The following is a 21,118-nucleotide window of genomic DNA, read 5'->3' as shown; positions in this document are numbered from 1 at the left end:
ATGCTTGAGTTCTTTCATTCCCTTCTGGTTTCTGGTATTAAAGGAAAAAAAATCTATGAAGGAAAGTGTTGTTCACTTTTCATGATGGATTTTAAGCTGAATCCGAAACACTCACACATTCAGACGAATGACACCGCTGCAGGTAAATCTCCCTTTCTGTCTCGTTTTAATGAAACTTTACAGTATTCACACCTGACAGCTCAAGCAGTTAGATGTCTACACATTTCTCTCTTTCTTCTAAAACATTTTCTTTACTCATAATTTCACAGACATGAAGTTTGTGATCCTGTTAGCTGTTTTGAGTGGTAAGTTTTCTCCTCTGTTGTTACTGCAAGTATATGTGCTGGTGTTGTAGATTTAAAGTCATGAAACATAGTTTTGAAAATTATAGTTTTAAAATTTAAACATGCAGTGTTCTACTAGACCTACTTAACATCCAGGATTCGCTCATGACTTCTATTTATGTCAGTGTTGTTAGGAATTCTTATTTAATACATGCGCCTACAAGTATTATAATATCCGTCAATGTTAATGTTTTTAGGGGGTTTTGCTGCCCCTTTCCTGAAGGAAGAGGAGGCAAAGGGATTTATCAGGCTGAAGAGACAGGCAGGATATTGGGATCCACACCACTCTCAGAACCAGTGGGGTTACACCGTTCAGGAGCAGGTAAATGTTAGTGAAATGTTCTAAGCATATAGAGTGAGTCACTTTAAGAATCGTTTCATGTAATTGTTTGTTCATTAGGCTAATGAGTACTGGACGGCCATTCGAACAGATGCGCAGTATTACATGGACATGAGCAACCTGATGTTTGACCGCTCTGTGGCCACGTGAGTGACGTAACTGTTTGTCGCTATTAAATTACATTTGAATGTTTCAGAGTCAGACTCTTCCAATTTTATCGAGGTAACGCATTATCATTTTATATGTATGTTTATCGAGTACATTACTTACGTAACTTTAAATCAAACACGTTTGCAAAAGAAACAACAATGGTTACTGTTTTAATGGTCAGCGTGCCCAAACCGAAGTAACTTCAATGAGCACTGTAACTTCCTTTTAATATAGTTATGATACTTTTGATCACACAAACTTAAAGCCAATATTCATTATATGTATTTTACTTTGCAGCGAAAACAACAGGATGTATATGGAGATGCTGCGCAATGCACGCGCCCACCTGGACAGCCTCACCGGTCGTAATGGGTAGTAAAGAAAAAAGAAGACTGGGGGCCCAAAATAAAAACAAATTAAATGGAAAACATTTCATAAAAAGTGATTTACATAAGCATATATACAAAATATTAGAAAGTATATAAAGACTTACTTGATATGGGATGTTTTTGAATATGTTCTCCATTCAGAGCCTGTCTGAACTGTAGATTTAGCGATCAAACGCACTATGACATGAACGCAACATTTGGACAGAAAGTCTTAGAATCTCATTAATTGGTCAGCTTTTTTACTCAAGTTAAGCCTCTCATTGGTTACGAAGCGTGACCATTATTTCCTATATCAGCATGGCGGAAAATGTTGTTTTTAGCAATTGTGTCAAATTTATTGGATTATTGTAGAAAAATGATGCAAGCATTTCATACAATAAAATCAAATTAAATTGAACTGAACATTTTGCTTCTTTAGTCTTTTGGGATTGTCTATTAATGGAAATAAAATGATTTTATGCAATTAATTAAAACGTATTCAACAGTATTCGAAGAATCAAACGAAATGAGATTCACCACCAGGTGGTGCTGCAAGATGCAGATTTTACTTCACAGATTTCAGCCAAAGCTAAAATGATCCTGTTTGGGGGGGATAAGTCATACCATTTGTGACACTGCAGTGACTTAAATTTTGCACACAACATGATGAGCAAATACATTTTTTGCTGAATTGTAAGCGAGTCTAAAAACAGCATTATCTTAAACAGGCTTGTGTATTTAAACCAGCTTTATTGGTTTGATTAGGTACATCGAAACAATAAAAACAACAAACTTATGGGTTGTTTTCATTAATCCAGTACACTTTGTTACTTTAAATGTATTCTTTGTCTGCTGTGAGAAAAATTTATCTGATGAGGACGACACAAGTGACAAATCAGTAAATGCTACTGAAACAGAGCAGCACAATTTTTAAGCTTCGGTGTGGTGATACTCAACATACAGCCTGAGGGCCAAATCAGGGCTATCATTAAGTTAATGTTAGCAATAAGTCAGTTATTGCTAACATTAACTTTTACTGTTTATTACTTTTATTTCAGGTTTATTCATGCCTTGTCACATGCAAAAAAAAAACACAGGGAAGAGTAAGTTAAGTATCTTTCCTTTCAATACTTTATTTCCCCTAATGTGTGACATCAAAAGTCAAACGTTTTGCGAGGTGGTGGGATCTCTGTTTAAGGTAGTTTAAAGGTTTCTGCAGAAATGATTTTTCTTACAGTTTACTACAAAAAAGTAGCCTACTGTTAAATAATAGCTTTGACAACGCCCTCATGGGTGTTTATTTAATTAAAATTCCCAGAGTAGAAATTTGTTTTGAATTTGAAAAAAAAGTATGTCAAGAAAAAAATATCAAATTAAATATGATGTTGGTTAAAAACATAAAAAATAAGGCAATTATGGGGTTTTACCTTAATCTTGTATATTGATAGCTAAATACCATTTGGTGTAGAGTTTATGAAGCATTTCTTTGTTGTTGTTTTTTATTTTGGCAATTTGCGAACTGAAACTCAACACAGGTGAGACTACTGGTTACTCAGGTTGTCATATATATCTTAAACCAGAATAAAATGCCAATATAATCAGATGAAACGTTATGATATTGACAAAACAGACAGAGTGACCTGATGACTTATTCGCATGTATATTTTACACAGTGGTTTAACAGAAAGAGTCAGATAGTCAACAAAATCCTGTAAAAGGTGCCTGCAGTGGGCTCTTCTTGCTCAGTGGTACCATGTTTAAAAAATGTTTTCTTTGAAGGCAGATGATCAGTTGCCTCGTCAGTGTAACGGCTCTGAAGCTTGTTCCTCACTTGGAATTGGAGGGGGGATTTTCATGAACATCTGCAGAGCTGGAGTGAAGATAAGGATGGTGCCTAATACTGAGACAGTGAGGAAAGCCCAAAGGAAGATTCTGTCTAACACCTGGGCCACAAACTTCCAGTCTTGTACCACCTGTGAAAAGGTAAAAATAAGACATGGGATTACAGAAAGAGTATGCGCAATATAAACATCAAGTTCTTAATCTGTCAAAAGAATTTAATGTTTATTGATAAATACTTTACACACCTCACGGATGAAGTGTTCTTTACGGATATGGCTGCTGATGTAGCGCACCGAATAGATGGCTTTCTCCAACATAGCACCCCAGGCTTCTTCGTCCTTCCCATCAGAAGTAGTCGGTCCGAGCGAACCACTGTTTGTCTTCTGGCCTCTCCGACCTCCAGAGCGAGACTTCAGCTCAGGGCTTTCGGGAGCCAGCTCTGGGTAGTGGTAGCGGTCAGTGTGCCCTCGCATGCACAGCAATCTGGGCAGTTTTTGAAGAAAGAGGTTTCGAACCCATGGCGACATTGGGTGGTAAGTGGCTGAGGAGCGGTGGTGGACATTGATGACAAAGACAGTGACGATGATGGAGAGGGTGACAAAAATCATGATGAAGAGGAGGTACTCTCCGATCAGGGGTATGACCTTGGAGGAGGAGGGAATAATCTCTTCAATGACCAGCAGGAACACAGTAAGTGACACTAGGACGGAGGTAGAGAGTGAAAGCTTCTCTCCTTCATCTGAGGGGAGGTAAAAGACCAGGACGGTCAGAAATGACAAACCCAAACAAGGGATGATTAGGAACAGCGTGTAGAACAAAGGCAGCCTCTTCAGGATGAAGGAGTATGTGATGAAGGGGTAGGATAACAAGCCATCTTTTCTGTTTCCTTTGGCACCAGTAGCGCTGAGTATCTCCCACTCCCCGTTATCAAAGAAGTCTTTCCGATCAACCTGGTTGTCCATGAGAACCAAGTCCACCATGCTGCCATCATAGGTCCACGACCCAAACTTCATGGAACAGTTCTGGCGATCAAAAGGGAAAAAAGTGACATCCATGGTGCAGGCAGATTTGTAACTGGCAGGTGGTGTCCAGGTGATGGCCCCGTTGTACTTCACAATAGCTTTGGTCATCAGGGAACCCTCAAACCGCCCATCAGCACTGAAGAAATATGAAACACAAGTCAATTCTCATCTTAAGTCCATTTACATGAAACTGTTAAATTAATACTACTATATGCAATCGTCCATCTCTTTGATAATGAATTGTTTTTATGCACCTGTTGTAGTTCAACTGATAATCACATGAAAATTGAAAATTTATGGACTCTTTGAGAGCATTATGAAATGTGTCCACATCGCTCCCTGCTACTTGACCAATGGCAACTAAGACAGGCTCAAACCTAATAAGTGGTCAAGTAAATGCATGGCTGATTGGGTGACCGTGGCTCAGGGGGTTGGGAAGCGTATCTGTAACCGGAAGGTCGCCGGTTCGATCCCTGGGCTCTCTGTCCTGGTCGTTGTGTCCTTGGGCAAGACACTTTACCCTACTTGCCTACTGGTGCTGGCCAGAGGGGCCGATGGCGCGAAATGGCAGCCTCGCTTCTGTCAGTCTGCCCCAGGGCAGCTGTGGCTACAACCGTAGCTTGCCTCCACCAGTGTATGAATGCGAGAGTGAATGAATAGTGGCATTGTAAAGCGCTTTGGGTGCCTTGAAAAGCGCTATATAAATCTAATCCATTAATGTACAAGGAACAGAGTGGCCTTTCTGAGCACAGCTCAGTGTTACTGATTTTTTTAGATGAGGTGTAAGATTAAATATTTATATTATTTATATTACAACATGCTGGTTACACTCAAAGAAAGCTTTTTTTAAAGCAATTAAGATAGATAGCATCACGTTGTGTTAGTGTTTTTCATGCAGACAGACTCATGTTTCACATGACGTAATCATCAGTCACTGGATTGCTGAAATTTCAGAGCGGCCTTACTTCTCATACAGGACGATGTCTGGGAGCCAGATATTTTCTGAAGGAACTCTGATGGAGGTGATTCCTCCGTATTTATCTGGATTCCATCGCAGCTTGTAATCAATCCATTCCTGGTCAAGGGAAAATGCAGGAAGCCACATCAGCAGACTTATAAACAACACTCAATAATACTGCTTGTATTTGTTGTATACCCTCTATAACAGACTCCTTTATGAATTCTGTCACCCATCATCAGTTATACAAATAACAACTAAATATTACATTTAAACCAACTGCTCACACATACAGCTTATTTAAGCAAATCAAGGGTCTATAAATTAGTTTTAAAATACATTGCATTCAAAAAGTCAGTCTCATTTTACCTGCAAACCATGTGTTATTTGTTAATGCATCATGAAAAATAAACTGATTAACATTTATGAGAAAATGTTTATAAATGGTCTCTTGGATGATTCTGTACAATCTTTCATGCTCCTGCCCAACAACATTGTGTTCATTTTGTCTTACCTGCCACAGCCAAACATTAGTTGTCATTAGCTGATTTTTCTCATCCTAAAAGACAAAAACATAAAAAATAGAAAAAATATTATTATTTAAAATTGGGAAAATATGTTATGTAAAAATACTTTCCAAAAACGTAAGAAGAAATCATTTTTGCAACCCATTGTTTTATTATTTGGTGGATTTGCACATTAAAATGCAACTATGAAAATGAAATATATTTGCTTGTTTGGCTGGTTTTGGTTGGGTTGTTCAGTTCTGTGCAAAAGACTCAAGACACCCCTGATGTCTTTGCATGTTTTCAGGGAAAATGGGAAATAGGTGCAGCGATTGCATACATAGAAATAAAATAAGACAAAAACAGAGTTTGTAGAATTCCTAAAAGCTTGAAAGTCAACATTTGGCATGGACACTTTTATTCTTCAGCTGTGTTAGCTGCAAGCTCATTTTCATTGTCATTCAGTATTCTTCAGGAGCAGTTCTCCAGGCTTCTTGAAGGATGTACAAAGCTCTTCTTTGGATACTGTCTGCCCTTTGTTGTGCCCTCTGTCTACATGACCCCACACTGCTTCAGTAATGTTGAGGTTTGAGCTATGGGGAGGAAAGTCCATGACTGATGGTGTTCCACTGTGTGTTTTTCTATCCAAGTATGCTTTTCCTGCAGTGGCAATGTGCTTGAGATCATTGTCATATTAAAAGATGAAGGCACTGCCAATCAGAAGCTTCCCAATTGTTAGTGGATCAAAGTCTGATGATACTTTTCTGGGTTCATATTTCCATCCATTTTGACAAAGATTCCAAAACCACAGACTGAAGTTCAGCCTTAAATACTGACAGAGCCTCCACTGTGTTCTACAGATGGCTGTAAAACATGGCACTCATTGTTATACCCCTCTCCTGACTTCCTCTGTACATACTGACAAAAATGTCAGCCAAAAATTTCAGATTTGGATTCATCACTCCATGAAACCTATCGCCACAGATTTTGAGTCAAATTCTCATGTCATTGGCATACCTCAGCCTTATCCGTCTCATGTCATGATTCTATTAGTCCAAAAACACTATTTTATGCCAATAAACTTTGATATCTTTGGCATTTTTTAAAAGATTTAACTAAAGAAATAAAAAACTTGCTTTTGTAACAGAGTTCTAGTAACAAAGTACCTAAAGATACACTTTAAAATTGGTTCTTCGCTAAGGCACCTGTTCAGTATAGACTCAACACTGATTCACGCTTAAATGATTCATAAACAAAGTTTACAAAGAAATCCAAGATCACTTATTTCATTCAAATATTTTATTGTCTGCTACTGTTTTAGTGAATATAAAACCCCCAGCTCAGGTGAACCAAATCATCTTTTCGTTTTCCACTGTATCTGACAGAATCTGATTTATCTGCCACTTTCTTAGTAAACACAAAGAAAACATAGTACCAAAAGTGGGTGCAGGAAGCTGTGCTGATAACAAAAACAAGTTCAACAACCTTAGCAGACGTGAGCGAGACATATTCAAAGATGTTCAGCATATCCAGCGCAGGCCTCAGCTGTCAGACTCAGTTGAATGTTTTGGTGATCACATAGACCAGAGGTGAACCATAATCTAATACAGAGCTGAGCAGCAGCCTAGAGAGAGTCAGGGGACATACACAGCATAGGCAGGCTGCTGTTTTTATGTTTAGCTCCATCGCCCTTTCTCTTTCCCAGAATCCAACAGATCAACCTAAACCTTTCCTATTTGCCACAAACAGCTTTATGTAATTCATTTCTGGCTGTGTTTGTTGGAAGGAAGAGAAGACAAGTTAAATATGGACTGGCTGAGATGAATATTTCAAGCCAAGAAGCATGGTTCCTCCATTAGCGTGCTCAGTTTTCTCCTCCGGAGCAACTAAACCATCTCAACCTATTGCAACCAGCCTCTGAAATATTAAACAAACACTCCAAAGAGAGACAGTGTAGTCACAAGTATGAAGAGATAGCTTGAGCTCTATTTCAGCACCACACATAGTGGGACTGATGAAACCAGAACAACCTCTTTATATTTCTTTTATATGTGTTACACGTGTTTTATCTAACTCAGTGTCTTGATACTTTTTCAATAATTGCATTTTCAAAGCAAGTTCATGCTTGCATTTAGTGTTTGCTGTTAAAGGGCAAGGCTTGCAATATTCTTTACTTTGGATGTTGCCAACAAATCTCACAGGAAGACCGAAAGACTAAAAGTTGTGTAAAATTCAAACTTAGTTTCATTCAAACTAAGGAAGCCACTTTTAACAGGAGTTGCAAACTGATGTCAGTCTGTTTGTACGTGTGTGTGTGTGTGTGTGTGTCGTCTCACCACATCGACCAGCTGAGAGATCTTGAGTCCAAAGCGTACTTTAATAGTGTCATTGGCACGCTGGATTGGCCTAACCCAGCGCTGATAGCCTTGGAAAAGGTTCTTCAATAAAGCATCCTCCATCTCCGCCAAGGACACAAACTCATTTGGAGCTGGAACAAGAAGAGGGAAGATGGATCAACAATAATAACTCCTACTGCCGCTGCTTTTCACCATCACCAGCCTGATTTTAAGTGGCAGGGATAGAAAGTAGAGCATTTACTCTTCCTCTAAAAAACACACACTGCATAACAAGATAACAAGATAGGATAAATGGTTAATATGGCTGTGCACAGAAGCTGGGCAGTCAGCCCATCAGTCAGTCTGCAGTGAAATAAAGCCACCAGAGAAACAGAAACTGTAATGTCGATGGAGAGAGACATCTAAAATATCCGACACAAGGGACATCATGTGCAAGGACTAATGTGTGTGAGCTGAGGGACCGGGAGGAAGGGTGTCCACCTTTGACCTGCAGCGTTTTTGCTTTGTTTTTTTTTCCCACTCTGGCTTCACATCTGTCTGACATCATCTGACAGGGTAAATGCATATAAAGGATCCACCAAGCAAACATAAAAGCCACATTACAGATGATTGAATCCCACAAGCTCTGGCTGTACTTTCAAGGACAGGTGCAGAGATGCTGATATATGACACCTGTGTTCTTGTTTGCCTGATGACCAGTCAGCTCCAAGAGAAGCAGAACTAGGGCCATCGCATTACTGCGTTACACTGCTAAAAGGACTATCTTGTTGCACTAAAAAAAAAGCTTAATTCATCCCACAAAAATGGCAGCTTTTGCTGTTTTGTTGTTGTCAACACAATTAGAAGTCTGCATGCCTTCTCCAAGTTACTGAATCTTTTAAAAAAAGAAACGTAGGAATGTAAACATAATCCTTTGCTTTATAAGACCAGTGGTGAGTTGTTGGTAGTAGTTTGTGCTTACCCGTTTGACAAGGTCATCGGAGTTTATGCAGAGTTTAATCAAAGCTATTAGCGGATGTTGCACAACACTGAACAAATCGGTGGAGGCATTACTGAGCATAGAGTATGTCTTCTAAAGAAATATTATATTTATATATACATATATCAAGAGTTTTCTCACCGGCAATCTTCGCGGGGGACAGCTTGCAAAAACCCAAGAGGAGGAGAAGAAGGACTTCTAACTTCATGGTATTGTCAGCTGGAGAAGAAGGCTATGCACACCGATATGTCTTAGACCCCGAGGTTCCCATCAGTGCTGGAACTAGACGGTATACGGAAAGTAACCCCGTTACTGCTGCCGTGTATCAGGGGGCAGGGACCTGATGTGAGAGCGCATGTGTCCGAATCTGATTCCGTTCGAGGCGTCACGGGAAGCGCCGCTGTCGGTGGACGGGGTGGCTTGCAGGAGGAGGGAGGGAGGGAGCGGGGAGGATGAAGGAGGTGGTGGAGGGATTCCCGGATCGGACAAATAAGTGAAGTTTTAAAGATGCTCTAAATCATTGTGTTTAGCTCACTGCTGCTACTGACCTCCTCAGGATGGACTAGGTTATTACTAGCCGATGTTTAAAAGTCCTGCTCGGAATGTAAGTCTTGAGCTTTCACTTTAAATTGTGTGTAGAGTTTGCATTTTTTACAAAAGACTTGGGACAAACAAATACCCGCCTCTAATGACTTTAGCTTTTGTTGCATTTTGTTTTATTTTCTATAGTTTTCTTTTTAGAAATAAAATAATGATGAATATAATGCAGTGAGAATGGTTGCCCCTCCTTCAGCGTCACCTTTTAGTCCATAGCACAAAGCAATTAAGCCCGTCCTTTAATGCAGAAAGCCCCTGTATGTGCGCATGAAAACATCACATGAATGATGCGTCTTGATGAACTTCCTTTGAAAATGCAATCACTTTGTACCTAAGCAGGAGACTAGCCTACCTTCATCAATAACATCTGTTTTACCTGTTGTTATGTTTTGGAAAAGCTTTATTACACTTTATTGCACCATTATCCCCAGGATCAAGAATCTGAGTTACAAACACTGTTATATTTAACTTTAAATTACTGAATCAAGTTGTTAAAAAGTGCTTCCGTTGGTGTATGTGAAGGACACGCTTGTTTGAATTTTTTTGAAGTTTTATTTTGCACAAATAAACTCAAACATACATAGATCAAATTAAAGTAAGGCAAAAAATAGTTTTATTGACATAAACAGGAAGCAGAAAGATTCAAATCAGATTTTGAGACATTTATAGGTAAACCTGCAATGCAACTGGAACATTTCTGTCTCAGAGCACCAGGTTATCATTACATTATCACTGTGCAATCAGTCAAAGCTTACTGAGTATGTCCCAATGTGATTAGTTTGGCTAGTTTCAAGCTTGCTGAGACTCACCCTGGCATGAGTTTGTCTGTTAGTTTCCTCTACCTGATACCAACTATACACGGTCATAAATAGTGTAGTGAAAGTTTATTGTGTTGTGTATTTTTTAGAGGTCAAGTGTGTTTGCAAACATCAGTGTGAATATTTCATCAAGATAAAGTCATCGGCTGCTCAAGTGCCAAAGACAGAATATTTGGGGGTCACAACTACATAATTCAAACACATGATTGCACACATGTAAGACACAGAAACAGAAACAATATTTCCATGTTATGAGGCATGCCCTTGCATGCAACTGAACAAAAAGACTGAGGGTTGTCATGAAAAGGAAAGGAAAGGAAACCCAAACTCATGGCATACAGGACAAAAACAGCTGAACATAAGGCCTAACTCACACACAAAGAAAGACACTTAGAAGAAGCAAAAACAATAGAATAGGAGTGAGAAAAGGAGAGCCAAGAGCAACATAAACTTATTATTATCCCGCAGTCAAAGACAGGCTGGTGGTGAGACGGCAGACATGCTTTACAACTCATAGCTGAGAACAACAACACTTTAGATGAAAAGAAATGTGTGATGTGAAATCAGTACTGCCCTATACCAGCTGACATCTGGGAACTTGTAGAAATGCTTAGCTGAGGTGTGAAATCAGCATCTTTGATACAAACACATTAGTATTGCTTAGTTATGTACAAACACACTTTAAAGTTTAAAGTTCCCTGTTAACACAGGTTGAAACCAGGCAACAATCATCTTAAAATATCAGCATGTATAAAGCTATTATTTGTATGTTAAAGTTCAGGGATTTGGATACCTGCTTTGAATGTTGTTGGGCCATTGAAAGGGTGTTATCAATGGTCCAAGCTCCATAGATATAAAAAAGTCTCCATAACTCATCCAGGTATATTCTAAGCAGACAGGAACTCTCAGTATTTTTATTTTCTCCTCCTTTTCACCTCCCTCCTCTCTTTCTAGTATACATATGCAGTACACACACACACAAACACACACATACTTATATATATATATATATATATATATATATATATATATATATATATATATATATATATATATATATATATATATATATATATATATATATGTTTATCTCACACTCCCCCTCCCTTGTGTTTCCTTTCCTTCTTCTCCTGGGTTGAAGTAGCAGGGATAACGGGAGGCTGATTATCACAATGAAATTATCCTGATTTTCTGCTCCACTTGGAGCGGTGGGGCGGGCAGCTGCTGCCTCCGAGATCGACCCATCCGCCTCGCCTCTAATCATTCAGAAACATAAATTCTCATGGGCTTGAAACCTGCTGGTCTCTTCCCAGATGACTGTGGGCAGCTGTGCAACGTGCTTGCATATGTATGTGTTAGTTGACAGAGGCGGAGCCAGACATTTGAAACACCCGGGGCTTAGCCCAAAGAGTAGTATGCATGTGGGATTTTTTTTTTTTTTTTTTTTTTTTTTTTTGGGGGGGGTGTAGAAATGACTGAAAGATTAATAGGCTCTGTTCAAAAAAGAATGACTTCATATAGGGAAAAATATATATCACATGTGCAGGACACCTTAAACTAGTTTTTTAATTAAGCAGCAAGGCAGAACAAGGTCGGGGCTGTATCAAGACACGAGGACTAAACCCCAATTCAACCAGACCCAGAACTGATCCAGAATTAAAACAGGACTACAACAGTTCAAAATCAGGACTACTGAGGACTTAACCAAGACAGAACCAGAATCAGAACTAGATGATAGCACTAAAAATCATCATAGACCTGCACTACACTTATTTTTTAATTCTACCAAAGTCCACTATTTAGATTGAGAAAAGTTTATATAATTATTTAACCTTGTTGTGCAAACAAGCCTGCATAACTTAATAAATACAGAATTTGAAAAATAACAAACCTAAAAAGAAACACTAGGTACGAGATACATGAGGACCTATGATACGCTGATACTTTTGGTAAACAACCATTTGACTAACATGTGTGTCTCACCTGGGCCCTGTTTCAGGAAGCCGGTTTGGAAAACTCAGAGTGAAAAACGACACTCACGGTTGAGTAACCCCGAACTGTCCAACTCGGAATATTCGGTTTCAGAAAGGCTGATAACAATTAGTTCAGTCAACGCGGAGTTGCTTTAACCCCAAGTCAAGCGCGCGGACGAGGATACATAAAGCCCTGATAAGCGGAGCACAGATTAAGCGAGTCACCATGGAGACGGAGGGAAAGAAGGCGCGGTCAATGTATTTCACAGCGCTTGAGGCCGAAATTCTGATGGCAGTATATGCCGATAACATGCAAATTCCGCGGAAAAAAGTAACACAGCCACAGCTGCAAAAGCATGCATGGCAAAACATAGCCGACAGAGTCAATGCGTGAGTGTTAATTTAAACATTGATCGAGGGATTTCCACCCATTTAACACGTTATTTTATCATATGTTATTTTATTTGTTATTTTATACATTTTATTTTGTGATGTGAGCGCAGGTGCAACCCAACAGGCCCCAAACGTTCCTGGCAGCAAGTAAAAATGAAATATAAAAATATAGTCCAAACAGGTAAGGTGTAATTGTATTATGAGCCATAGTGCTTGGTCTGTTTGTCCGATGTAAATCAATTGCAGTTAGAGGCTACATTAATTTTCTGTCTGTAAGCACTTATTGAAATTATCTGAGCACATTACAAGTACATATTTGCTTACTCTGTATGCTCAAATGTGACCCGTTATAGCCAACAGAAAAAAAGCGGAGGCCCGAAAAACAGGTGGGGGTCCTCCACCACCACCACTCACAGAGGCTGAGCAGTTGGCCCTCAGCCAAAACAGTGGGCGCCCTGTGGCCGAAGGCATCTCTGCGGGGACATCCTCTGAGTCAATAACCCCGCAAGACACAAGTGCCTACATAGGGGGTAAATTCAAAATAATACATGATGTGCATACATCCTTTCTTCACAGTCACCTTTGCAGTGCTACTCATTCATTTGATAAACTCTTTACCATAATGGATTATTTTGTAGTGAAGTTATTTTCCGACTGATCTTGCCTTCCCTCAGTCTTGGTTGTCTTTGAGAGCATAATGACAATGAAGTGTAAGGTGATTGGTATGTTTGTTAATTGCCATTTGGTCCCTTGTAAGTTATAAGTGACCTGTATAAACCTCATATTCTAACAGTTGATGGTGATGGTGTACTGCATCTGGTGCAGCCTCCTGTTGAGCCAGACCAACATGCAGTTGTGAGTAATACTCCACAGATTATATGAGTTTACAGTAGAACAGCAATGTTGTTTATTTCTTTACTACAGGAAAATAATGAAGAAACATTGACAGCTGTTACAGAGGAGGAAGCAACAGAGACACTTTATGAGGTTTACATCTTTTAATACTTTGTGTACAGGAAACACAGGTGACCAATAAAGCCAGTTGAACAAAAAATCTGTTTATTCTTCTTTCAACATGTTGAGGTGATGGGTCAAAAGAAATGATTGTGACATATGGTGTCTCTGACTGCTCTTCCATCTTGTATGTCCGTGGGAGGGTCAGGATGTTCATGGTTTGGATCACTGCTGATGTTTGGTTCAGAAGGACAGTGTTCTCCCCTAATTGTGGCAATGTTGTGAAGAATCACACATGCCACAATAATGTCACATGCCCTTTCTGGGGTGACCCTGAGTCTTTGCAGGCACTGGAACCGGGCCTTAAGCATTCCGATAGTCATTTCAATTCTGGCTCTTGTCCTGCAATGAGCCAGATTATATCGCTGCTGTGGGCCCGGTTCAGGGTCAGGGTAAGGGGTAAGCAAATAGGGTAAACATGGATACCCCCTATCACCAAGCAAGTAGCCAGTGAACTCTCCTAAGACAGAAGGGTACACTTCAGTTCAAATGTCCCTGAAGCAATTGGTCTTTATATATTTTAAAGTATTCTCAACTCACCATGTCCAAATTTTGTGCTCAGTGTACATTCACGGAATATTTGTGAGTCATGGACAGAGCCTGGCCACTTGGCTTCCACATTTGTGATAATGTTGGCAGCATCACATATGATCTTCACAGTGCAGAGAACACAAATTAGCATCCATTACTATAATGAAATAATTTGTTAGTTTGACATGCTACAGGGAACTATGTACCTGCACATTAATGCTGTGGAAAGACTTCCTGTTCACATAGTCTCCTTCATTTACTGAAGGAGCAATGATTGGAATGTGAGTACCATCTATACAGCCAATCACGCCTGGGAACCCTGAAAATAAATGTGCAATTTAAGTAGTAGTCCAAGTATCACCACATCATAAATTAAGTTTTGGTCATCCTGATACCTGCAATTTTGTGGCATCCCTCTTTGATGAATCTTGTGGGTCTGTGACCGGGGAACACCACAAACGAGTACAGGAGACGTTTCAGTGCAACTGTAACATTCCTGACTGCCCGACAGACGGTAGCCTTGGAAACGTGCTCAGCGTCACCAATATTATACAGAAAGCTCCCGTTTGCAAAAAACCGAAGTGCAATACAAATAATATGTACAGAACTGAGAGAATGTCCGCGATGTGTCACATGCGTAATATATGGCCTGAGGATGTTATCCAAATAAATTATAGATTGTGCTGAGAAACGGTAACGTTCACACAGGAAATCATCAGGAAATGATAAAATGTCCAAACGCGCTCTGATCACTCTCTCCCGGCGGAGAGCTCTGCGGAGAATTTGGGCTTCACGATCTACTGGCTCTTCAAGGAAGTGGCACGCCATGTCCGACACTTCCTACTGTCAGGTTTCCGACAAAGGGGCGGAGACAGTCAGGGTTAGTTGTAGTAAACCTGCTAGGGGGCAGGTTAGCTTCACGGAGTGTGTCGTCATAGTGACTCACTCAGGCTGCAGCTGAACTCGCTTTGTGAAACCGAAAACCCAGAGTTTTCGTTAACTCAGGGTATACTTACTCAGAGTTTGCACTAAACCGGCTTCCTGAAACAGGGCCCTGCTCTTGTTCATCTCTGTTCTGTCCTCGTTCTCCTCTCTCTCCCTCTTTGTGCTGACAATCATCAAATATACAGTTGAAACCAGATATTTACTCTTCAGATAAAAACACTTTTTTAATTGTAACATCAAATCAGACTAAATGTTTATTTTTTTAGATTGATAAATATAAAAACATATTTGTTAACTTTAAGAGTAAAGAGAGAAATCGTCTGTATTTCTTAATTGCAAATGGCACCAAATTGTATTCAAACTTGAGCCACACTTATGGAGCTCCACAGTTCTGTTCCTGGTGTTTTGGTTGATATCTCTTGATTTTCCCATTTCAAAAAAACAGGCTCTGTGTTTTGCCTTATATGCATCCACAGCTGTGCCACCAGTTTACTCACATGGACTCTACTAACCTATCAGAAGCTTCTTCAGCTCAGAATGGAATCGTCTGCAGTTTTCTTATTAATTAACAATAAATTTAGTGTACATGTACTCCTACATTTGATGAAAGTGATAAAAAATAGACAGCTCTGTCTCTCTTTATTCTGAAATTTAACTAATTCAAAATATATTTCAATATTTATCTAAAACAAAAATTTACTCTAAATTGATGTTGTACAGAAAAAATGTTTTATGTTTTCTCCCTAAAGTGTATGTAAATATCTGGTTACAAATGTGAATATCCTGCTGTGTACTGAAATCCCTCTTGTTTTGCATAGAAATATACTGAACAACATACAAAGCATAATATATAAAATAACATTTACCTGAGTTTTTTCTTTGAAAGAACCCTCTAATGTCCATTCTTATATTTCAGTACATAACTGAAACCGATTTAGTCGGGGAGGGTAAGAACTGAAAATATGAAATAAACACACGTAAGCTAAGACTCTCTAAAAAAAATAGCATTTGTTCGGCTTTTCATTTTGCCATTTGTTGATTCACTTGAAGAGCAAGTAACATAATATGGGTCAAGTGATCAGTTTCATATCAATCTTTCGTGATGCACCGTCATATTTACATTATTTGTACAGTACGAATGATTTGCTTTGGTACCTGGTCAAACTTAAGCTCTCCTTAGTATGGCTGGCTCTGTTTCTCCAACAGCGCACTCACAGGCAGCAGCTGCCCCGCCCCCTCGCTCAGTGGCTTAGTGCCTGAGCTCGGATCATACCAATATCAGGGGGGATTCACGCACAGTCGTAAATTCCCACAGTGTGCACTATGTGCTTCGAATATTGTGTGTACTTTTTGTTTTATACAGTTGTCAGCCAGGCATCTAACTATGAAAAAAATTACACTCCAAAATACCCCGGGCTTCTGACAAAACAACCCGGGCTTAAGCCCCGTAAGCCACCCCCCCGCTCCGCCCCTGTTAGTTGATGTGTGTGAGAGTGAGAAAGTGAGATAGTGAAAATGCAAAGTGAGGAGAGAGCACATTGTCAGCATCTGTGCGTTTACAAAAATGTTGGCGCTTGCTTGTCTCGGCTCATGTGTGTGTGTGTTCTCTTCTTGACTGTGTTGGTGTTGTTTTTGTTTTCTCAGCCGTTGTTGAGCCCATAATTAGAGTCTGCATAATTTCACTGGGTGCAGAAATATTGAATTAATAAGAGGAAAAAGCCTCGACTACCAAGGCCTGGGGGTTTAATCTTAGTGTGTTTGTTGTTTTAAGGGTTTTAAAAAATGGTCATAAAGGAAGGAGGGGGATACAGCAAAGGAAATCCAATCTCACACAGACTTCAAAGGGAAACACAAAGAGTAGTCTAATAGCATCACCCCACCCCATATGCTATCACCAGCACTTCAAATGAAAAATCAGATAACCTGATGGCCTCATAGCAGCTTTGAGATGATACAAACTTTTTTCCAAGTCACTCCAACTTTAAAATGGTCTGATGAAAAAAAATCCAAAACCCATCAATAATATAGCGGTTCAGTCATTTGATATTTTAATCTTCCGAAGCACAAAAGAACTGCAGGGGAAACTAGCTGCAAAGATTCTGGCCAGATCTGAGGAGCAAAAATCTTTCAAATTTATCTCAAACTTACAACAGAGGAATAAAAAGGGAAAGGGGAGCATGTGAGAGAGGGAGGGAGTGAGAGATTAAAACAAATTGGCCATAATACCCTTTGGGGCTCAAATATCAGTTCAAGAGCCAATGCTGGAGTGGAAAAAGTTAGCAGCAGAGTGAGCTTTCTCACTCCACTGACACACAGTCACAACATGACTATTGACCTTGAACATGATACTTCAGTCTAAGAGGCTCACACTGATTTTCCTTTTGTTTTCGTCTGACTGACGTGAGAAAAAGAAAAGACGGAGCAGCGTTTGAAACTCTAGCCGCTCAGACAGGGTTACAATTCTGTCTCCTTCTGATAATGTGTAAAGACGGAGGAGCAAAGATCAAGTGCGGCAGAAATGTTCACAGCATTATAGAAATAAACATCTGTGTATGCCTGCCTCACTTTGTTGGAACATAAAAGCAAGTTCCTACAAATAACTCATTCATCTATATGTGACTACCACAGTAAGTGCAGTGCTCAGTTTGTGGTCATATTTTTGGGGTCTTCTTCTCATATTTATTCAGTAGATGGAGCCACTCACCTTTGTTGCTAAATATCTTCATTATAGGAAAATTATGACAATGCCACAGTTCAGATATTATTAATCACTGTTATTAGTATCATCTGTGACCGCATAATGATCTTGTAACATTGTACGTAAATAAACCAACACTGACTGTTACAGAACTCACCCAAGCAGCTTCAAGCTCAGCACTACATTTACTGGGCTGCAGATACAGCAAGTTTAAAAATGATCTGATTAAGGGTTGTTGGGGAAAGCGAATAGACTGACAGACACAGATTAAGCACAATATTCCGATTTTCAAATGCTATACAGATGTTTGGAGCTGGGACACGTTTAATCTGAAAATCTTCAGATTAAAAAATAGCCTTTTTTGACCTCAACACCTCTAATTTAATTGTGCCCTCTGACAAGTATATAAGCTTCACAGTTTGTTTGCATCAGCACTGTGTCAATTAGATGTCCCCACTAAGATATGAAAAAAACGACTGTGTGTGTGTGTGTTCCTGTCTAGCTATCTTTGTGAGGACCGAAATCTGCATTCTACTATACTTTTGAGAACCAACAGTCCCTTGTGAGGACACACACACCGGTCCTCACAAGTTTGAAGGCCTTTTTGAGGCTCAAAATGTAGTTTTAGTGTCAGGGTTACAATTAGGTTATGGTTAGGTATAAGAGAAAGTTTGATTTAGTTGACTTTCATTAAAGTTTTTATTGCATGGTCCTAGGGGCTGCTGGATCATCCAGATTTCTCCCTTGAGACTCCTGTTCAACTTCTCTGCTCCTCTTCTCCTTTTCCTCGATGGTCCTCTTCGCATATACCGTATTCGATCCCTTGTGACTGGGTTAGGGTTAGGCATTCATTTTTAATGGTTTAGGATTAGGGTAAGGGATTAGGGAAACCATTATGTCAATGAAGGTCCTCACTAAGACAGCTGAACGGGCTTGTGTGTGTGTATGTGTGTGTGTGTGTGTGTGTGTGTGTGTGTGTGTGTGTGTGTGTGTGTGTGTGTGTGTGTAGGAGCATCTCCTCCCAGAGTTAGTAGGCAAAGAGTTAATGGCTATGTCTGTAGTCATAAGTTGTGAGTCAGTTGTGCTTTGCATATTTGCACGTGTCTATAATCTGAATTTTTGCAGATATGGTTGTCTATCTTTATGTGTTTGTGCAAGTTTGTGTGCTTGTATGTACTTAATGTGGGTATGAAACTGTGCTGTGCTGCTCCATGTGCCAATATGTATGTATGTAAATCTGTATTTCCCTTTTTCTGTCTGTGTTAGCCTAATCTGTCTTCACATGCTGCTGTATTTATGTAGTTATGTTCATAATCACTGAGACAAAAACACTCTCTGTTCATCTGGATTCTGTGTGCCACCGCAGTGGATCTGAAATCAAACAGTCAAAACGTGACTGAGGGCAGACTTTCAGCTTTAATTAAATGGGTTTCACAAAAATATTGTATTAACTATTTAAGAATTTCAGCTATTTTTCTCGAATTTCAGGGCATCAAAATTAACTGAACAAACTGATATAATTTAAATATAAGAAGAGTTGGTGGGGTTTTTTTTTTTTGTTTTGGGGGGTTTTCTTCAGAGCAGGTGGTTCAGTTCTGTGTTGCTTCACCAGAAGAAGGTCCTGGGTTTGAATCTACCATCGTTCCATGTGGTGTGAGTCTCTTCTGGTGTGTAACTGGTGTGTAAATTGCCTGTAAGTATGAATGTCTGTCTGTGTTAGCCCTGTGACAGTCTGGTAACCTGTCCAAGGTGTACCCTGCACATTGGTAAACATGGCCGTGTCATATACATTTTCTCAGTTCAAACATTTGACATGTTTTCTTTATTCTGTTGAAACTAAAATGTAGCTTTATTAGATTTACAAATGCTTGGAACGTTTTTAAAAATTTACATTTAAATCCCTCAGCACTTAGTGGTGAAGGATTCCGATAGTTTCTTGATTTATCAAAGTATTGTATGCATTTCTCTGTGATGTTTGCTCACAAGCCAAAAACAACCTTGAAGCATTTTTTGCTGTCACTGTTCCACCAAAATGTTCTTTCTTTATTCCAAGACAATGTTTCTTCATCCATCTGCAAATATTCATCAAAGAGTAAAATTAGGAGCCTGTGTTTGGTGTAAGGGCGTTGCAGCATTCTACTTCAAGAAGCAGCCATTTGTGTGTGCGAGAGAACCCTGCATGCATGTGTGCGTCTGTGCGTGGGTTCAGAAGGCTCCCATTGGAATGAATTATTTAGCGGAGTCTCCTTTACTTATCCATGGTTGACTGTCCACAGGCATGTACCGTTCTGCTCCCAACTACACAAGAGACTACCCTAATTCACCATCCAGCCTTCTGCAGTATGCCCCTGTCTCACCCTACAACCCCGCCCCAGTTCTCCCAAGCATGCTGAAGTGGTCCTCTGCAGATGTCCCTTTTTCGCTCCCTGCAACTCAGTGGGCAGAATCCCTGTAACTAGTGGACAAGGCAAGCATGGAAAGCTAAAGAAAGAGACAGAAGATGAGAAAAGATGAAGAGAAACTCACCTGGGGAAAAAATGTCAAGATCCTTTTTTTATGGAAACAAATGTGAGCTAAAACTATGATTTTATTTTTATTTTTTTATTACGTTAGTCCTTAAACCTCAAACCTGAAACAAAAAACCCCAAAAGCATTTCATCATCCTGGACTCTTCATATCCAAGAGCTGGATGCTAACAGTCGCGTCAACAGTGAAGAATCATGTAAAATATTCATCCATGTAGCTGGCTTAATAATGTATTATCCCTGAATTTACCACCCAGGGCTTTGCTGCACTCTGCTTTAGTCTCTGACTGCCACCAAGTCCCTTCTTGAAGTCCAATCATTCAAGAAAGATCCACAGTGCAGCTGCAAAACATCAAACTCACACCATTACAAATTCAGCTTTGAGTGGCTGCAGCTTTAAGAAGCAGCCAATTTGTGAGTCTTTCTCGACATATTCTATAAGTGGCATCCAAATACATCAAAGGGAAACATCTTCGTCTAGTGGATAAAATTATAGATGAAGGTGTTGTGAGGGCTCTTTATTTGTTCCCTATTAAATGCTGCAATAAGTTGGGGGAGAGGCTGTTAGGTAAATTGGATGCATACTGTCCAAATATAGCTAGAGTATTTGGTAGTTCTCAGAATGAACTCTTCATTCTGTGGCAACCAGGCACTAAAATGACCTTGTCTGGATGCAGACTGAGACTGATGGGATAGTATGTGTGTCCACGATACGGTTGCTGCTCATCTTCATATTTATAGCCGGACTCCATGCACGC

The 21,118-nt window shown here is 39.7% G+C and overlaps 2 protein-coding genes and 1 long non-coding RNA gene across 3 annotated transcripts; 1 reads left to right on the top strand and 2 right to left on the bottom strand.

Moving 5' to 3' along the window:
* Positions 1 to 1,545, top strand: LOC146717769 (uncharacterized protein C3orf85-like). Its single transcript, XM_085430786.1, has 5 exons — positions 1 to 142; positions 270 to 305; positions 542 to 666; positions 745 to 830; positions 1,132 to 1,545. The coding sequence occupies exons 1-5, from the start codon at positions 1 to 3 to the stop codon at positions 1,208 to 1,210; spliced, it is 468 nt and encodes a 155-aa protein (XP_085286912.1). The 3' UTR covers positions 1,211 to 1,545.
* Positions 1,546 to 1,963: 418 nt separating this feature from the next.
* Positions 1,964 to 9,220, bottom strand: LOC146717768 (neuronal acetylcholine receptor subunit non-alpha-2-like). Its single transcript, XM_085430773.1, has 6 exons — positions 9,008 to 9,220; positions 7,867 to 8,018; positions 5,539 to 5,583; positions 5,032 to 5,141; positions 3,290 to 4,202; positions 1,964 to 3,175 (listed from the first exon to the last, which is right to left on the bottom strand). Exons 1-6 carry the CDS (start codon positions 9,072 to 9,074, stop codon positions 3,002 to 3,004), a joined length of 1,461 nt encoding a protein of 486 aa, XP_085286899.1. The 5' UTR covers positions 9,075 to 9,220; the 3' UTR covers positions 1,964 to 3,001.
* Positions 9,221 to 13,685: 4,465 nt separating this feature from the next.
* On the bottom strand, positions 13,686 to 15,246 carry LOC146717767 (uncharacterized). Its single transcript, XR_014921984.1, has 2 exons — positions 14,202 to 15,246; positions 13,686 to 14,121 (listed from the first exon to the last, which is right to left on the bottom strand). It is a non-coding gene; the product is annotated as an uncharacterized LOC146717767 (long non-coding RNA).
* Positions 15,247 to 21,118: the final 5,872 nt, after the last annotated feature.

The sequence above is a fragment of the Copadichromis virginalis genome, linkage group LG2, assembly GCF_057382275.1.
Source record: "Copadichromis virginalis isolate Kocher_CV1m ecotype Utaka linkage group LG2, C_Virginalis_male_GT1.1, whole genome shotgun sequence".
Taxonomy (NCBI): domain Eukaryota; kingdom Metazoa; phylum Chordata; class Actinopteri; order Cichliformes; family Cichlidae; genus Copadichromis; species Copadichromis virginalis.
The sequence above is the reverse complement of the archived record's forward strand: the minus strand, read 5'-3'. Positions and strand labels throughout refer to the sequence as shown.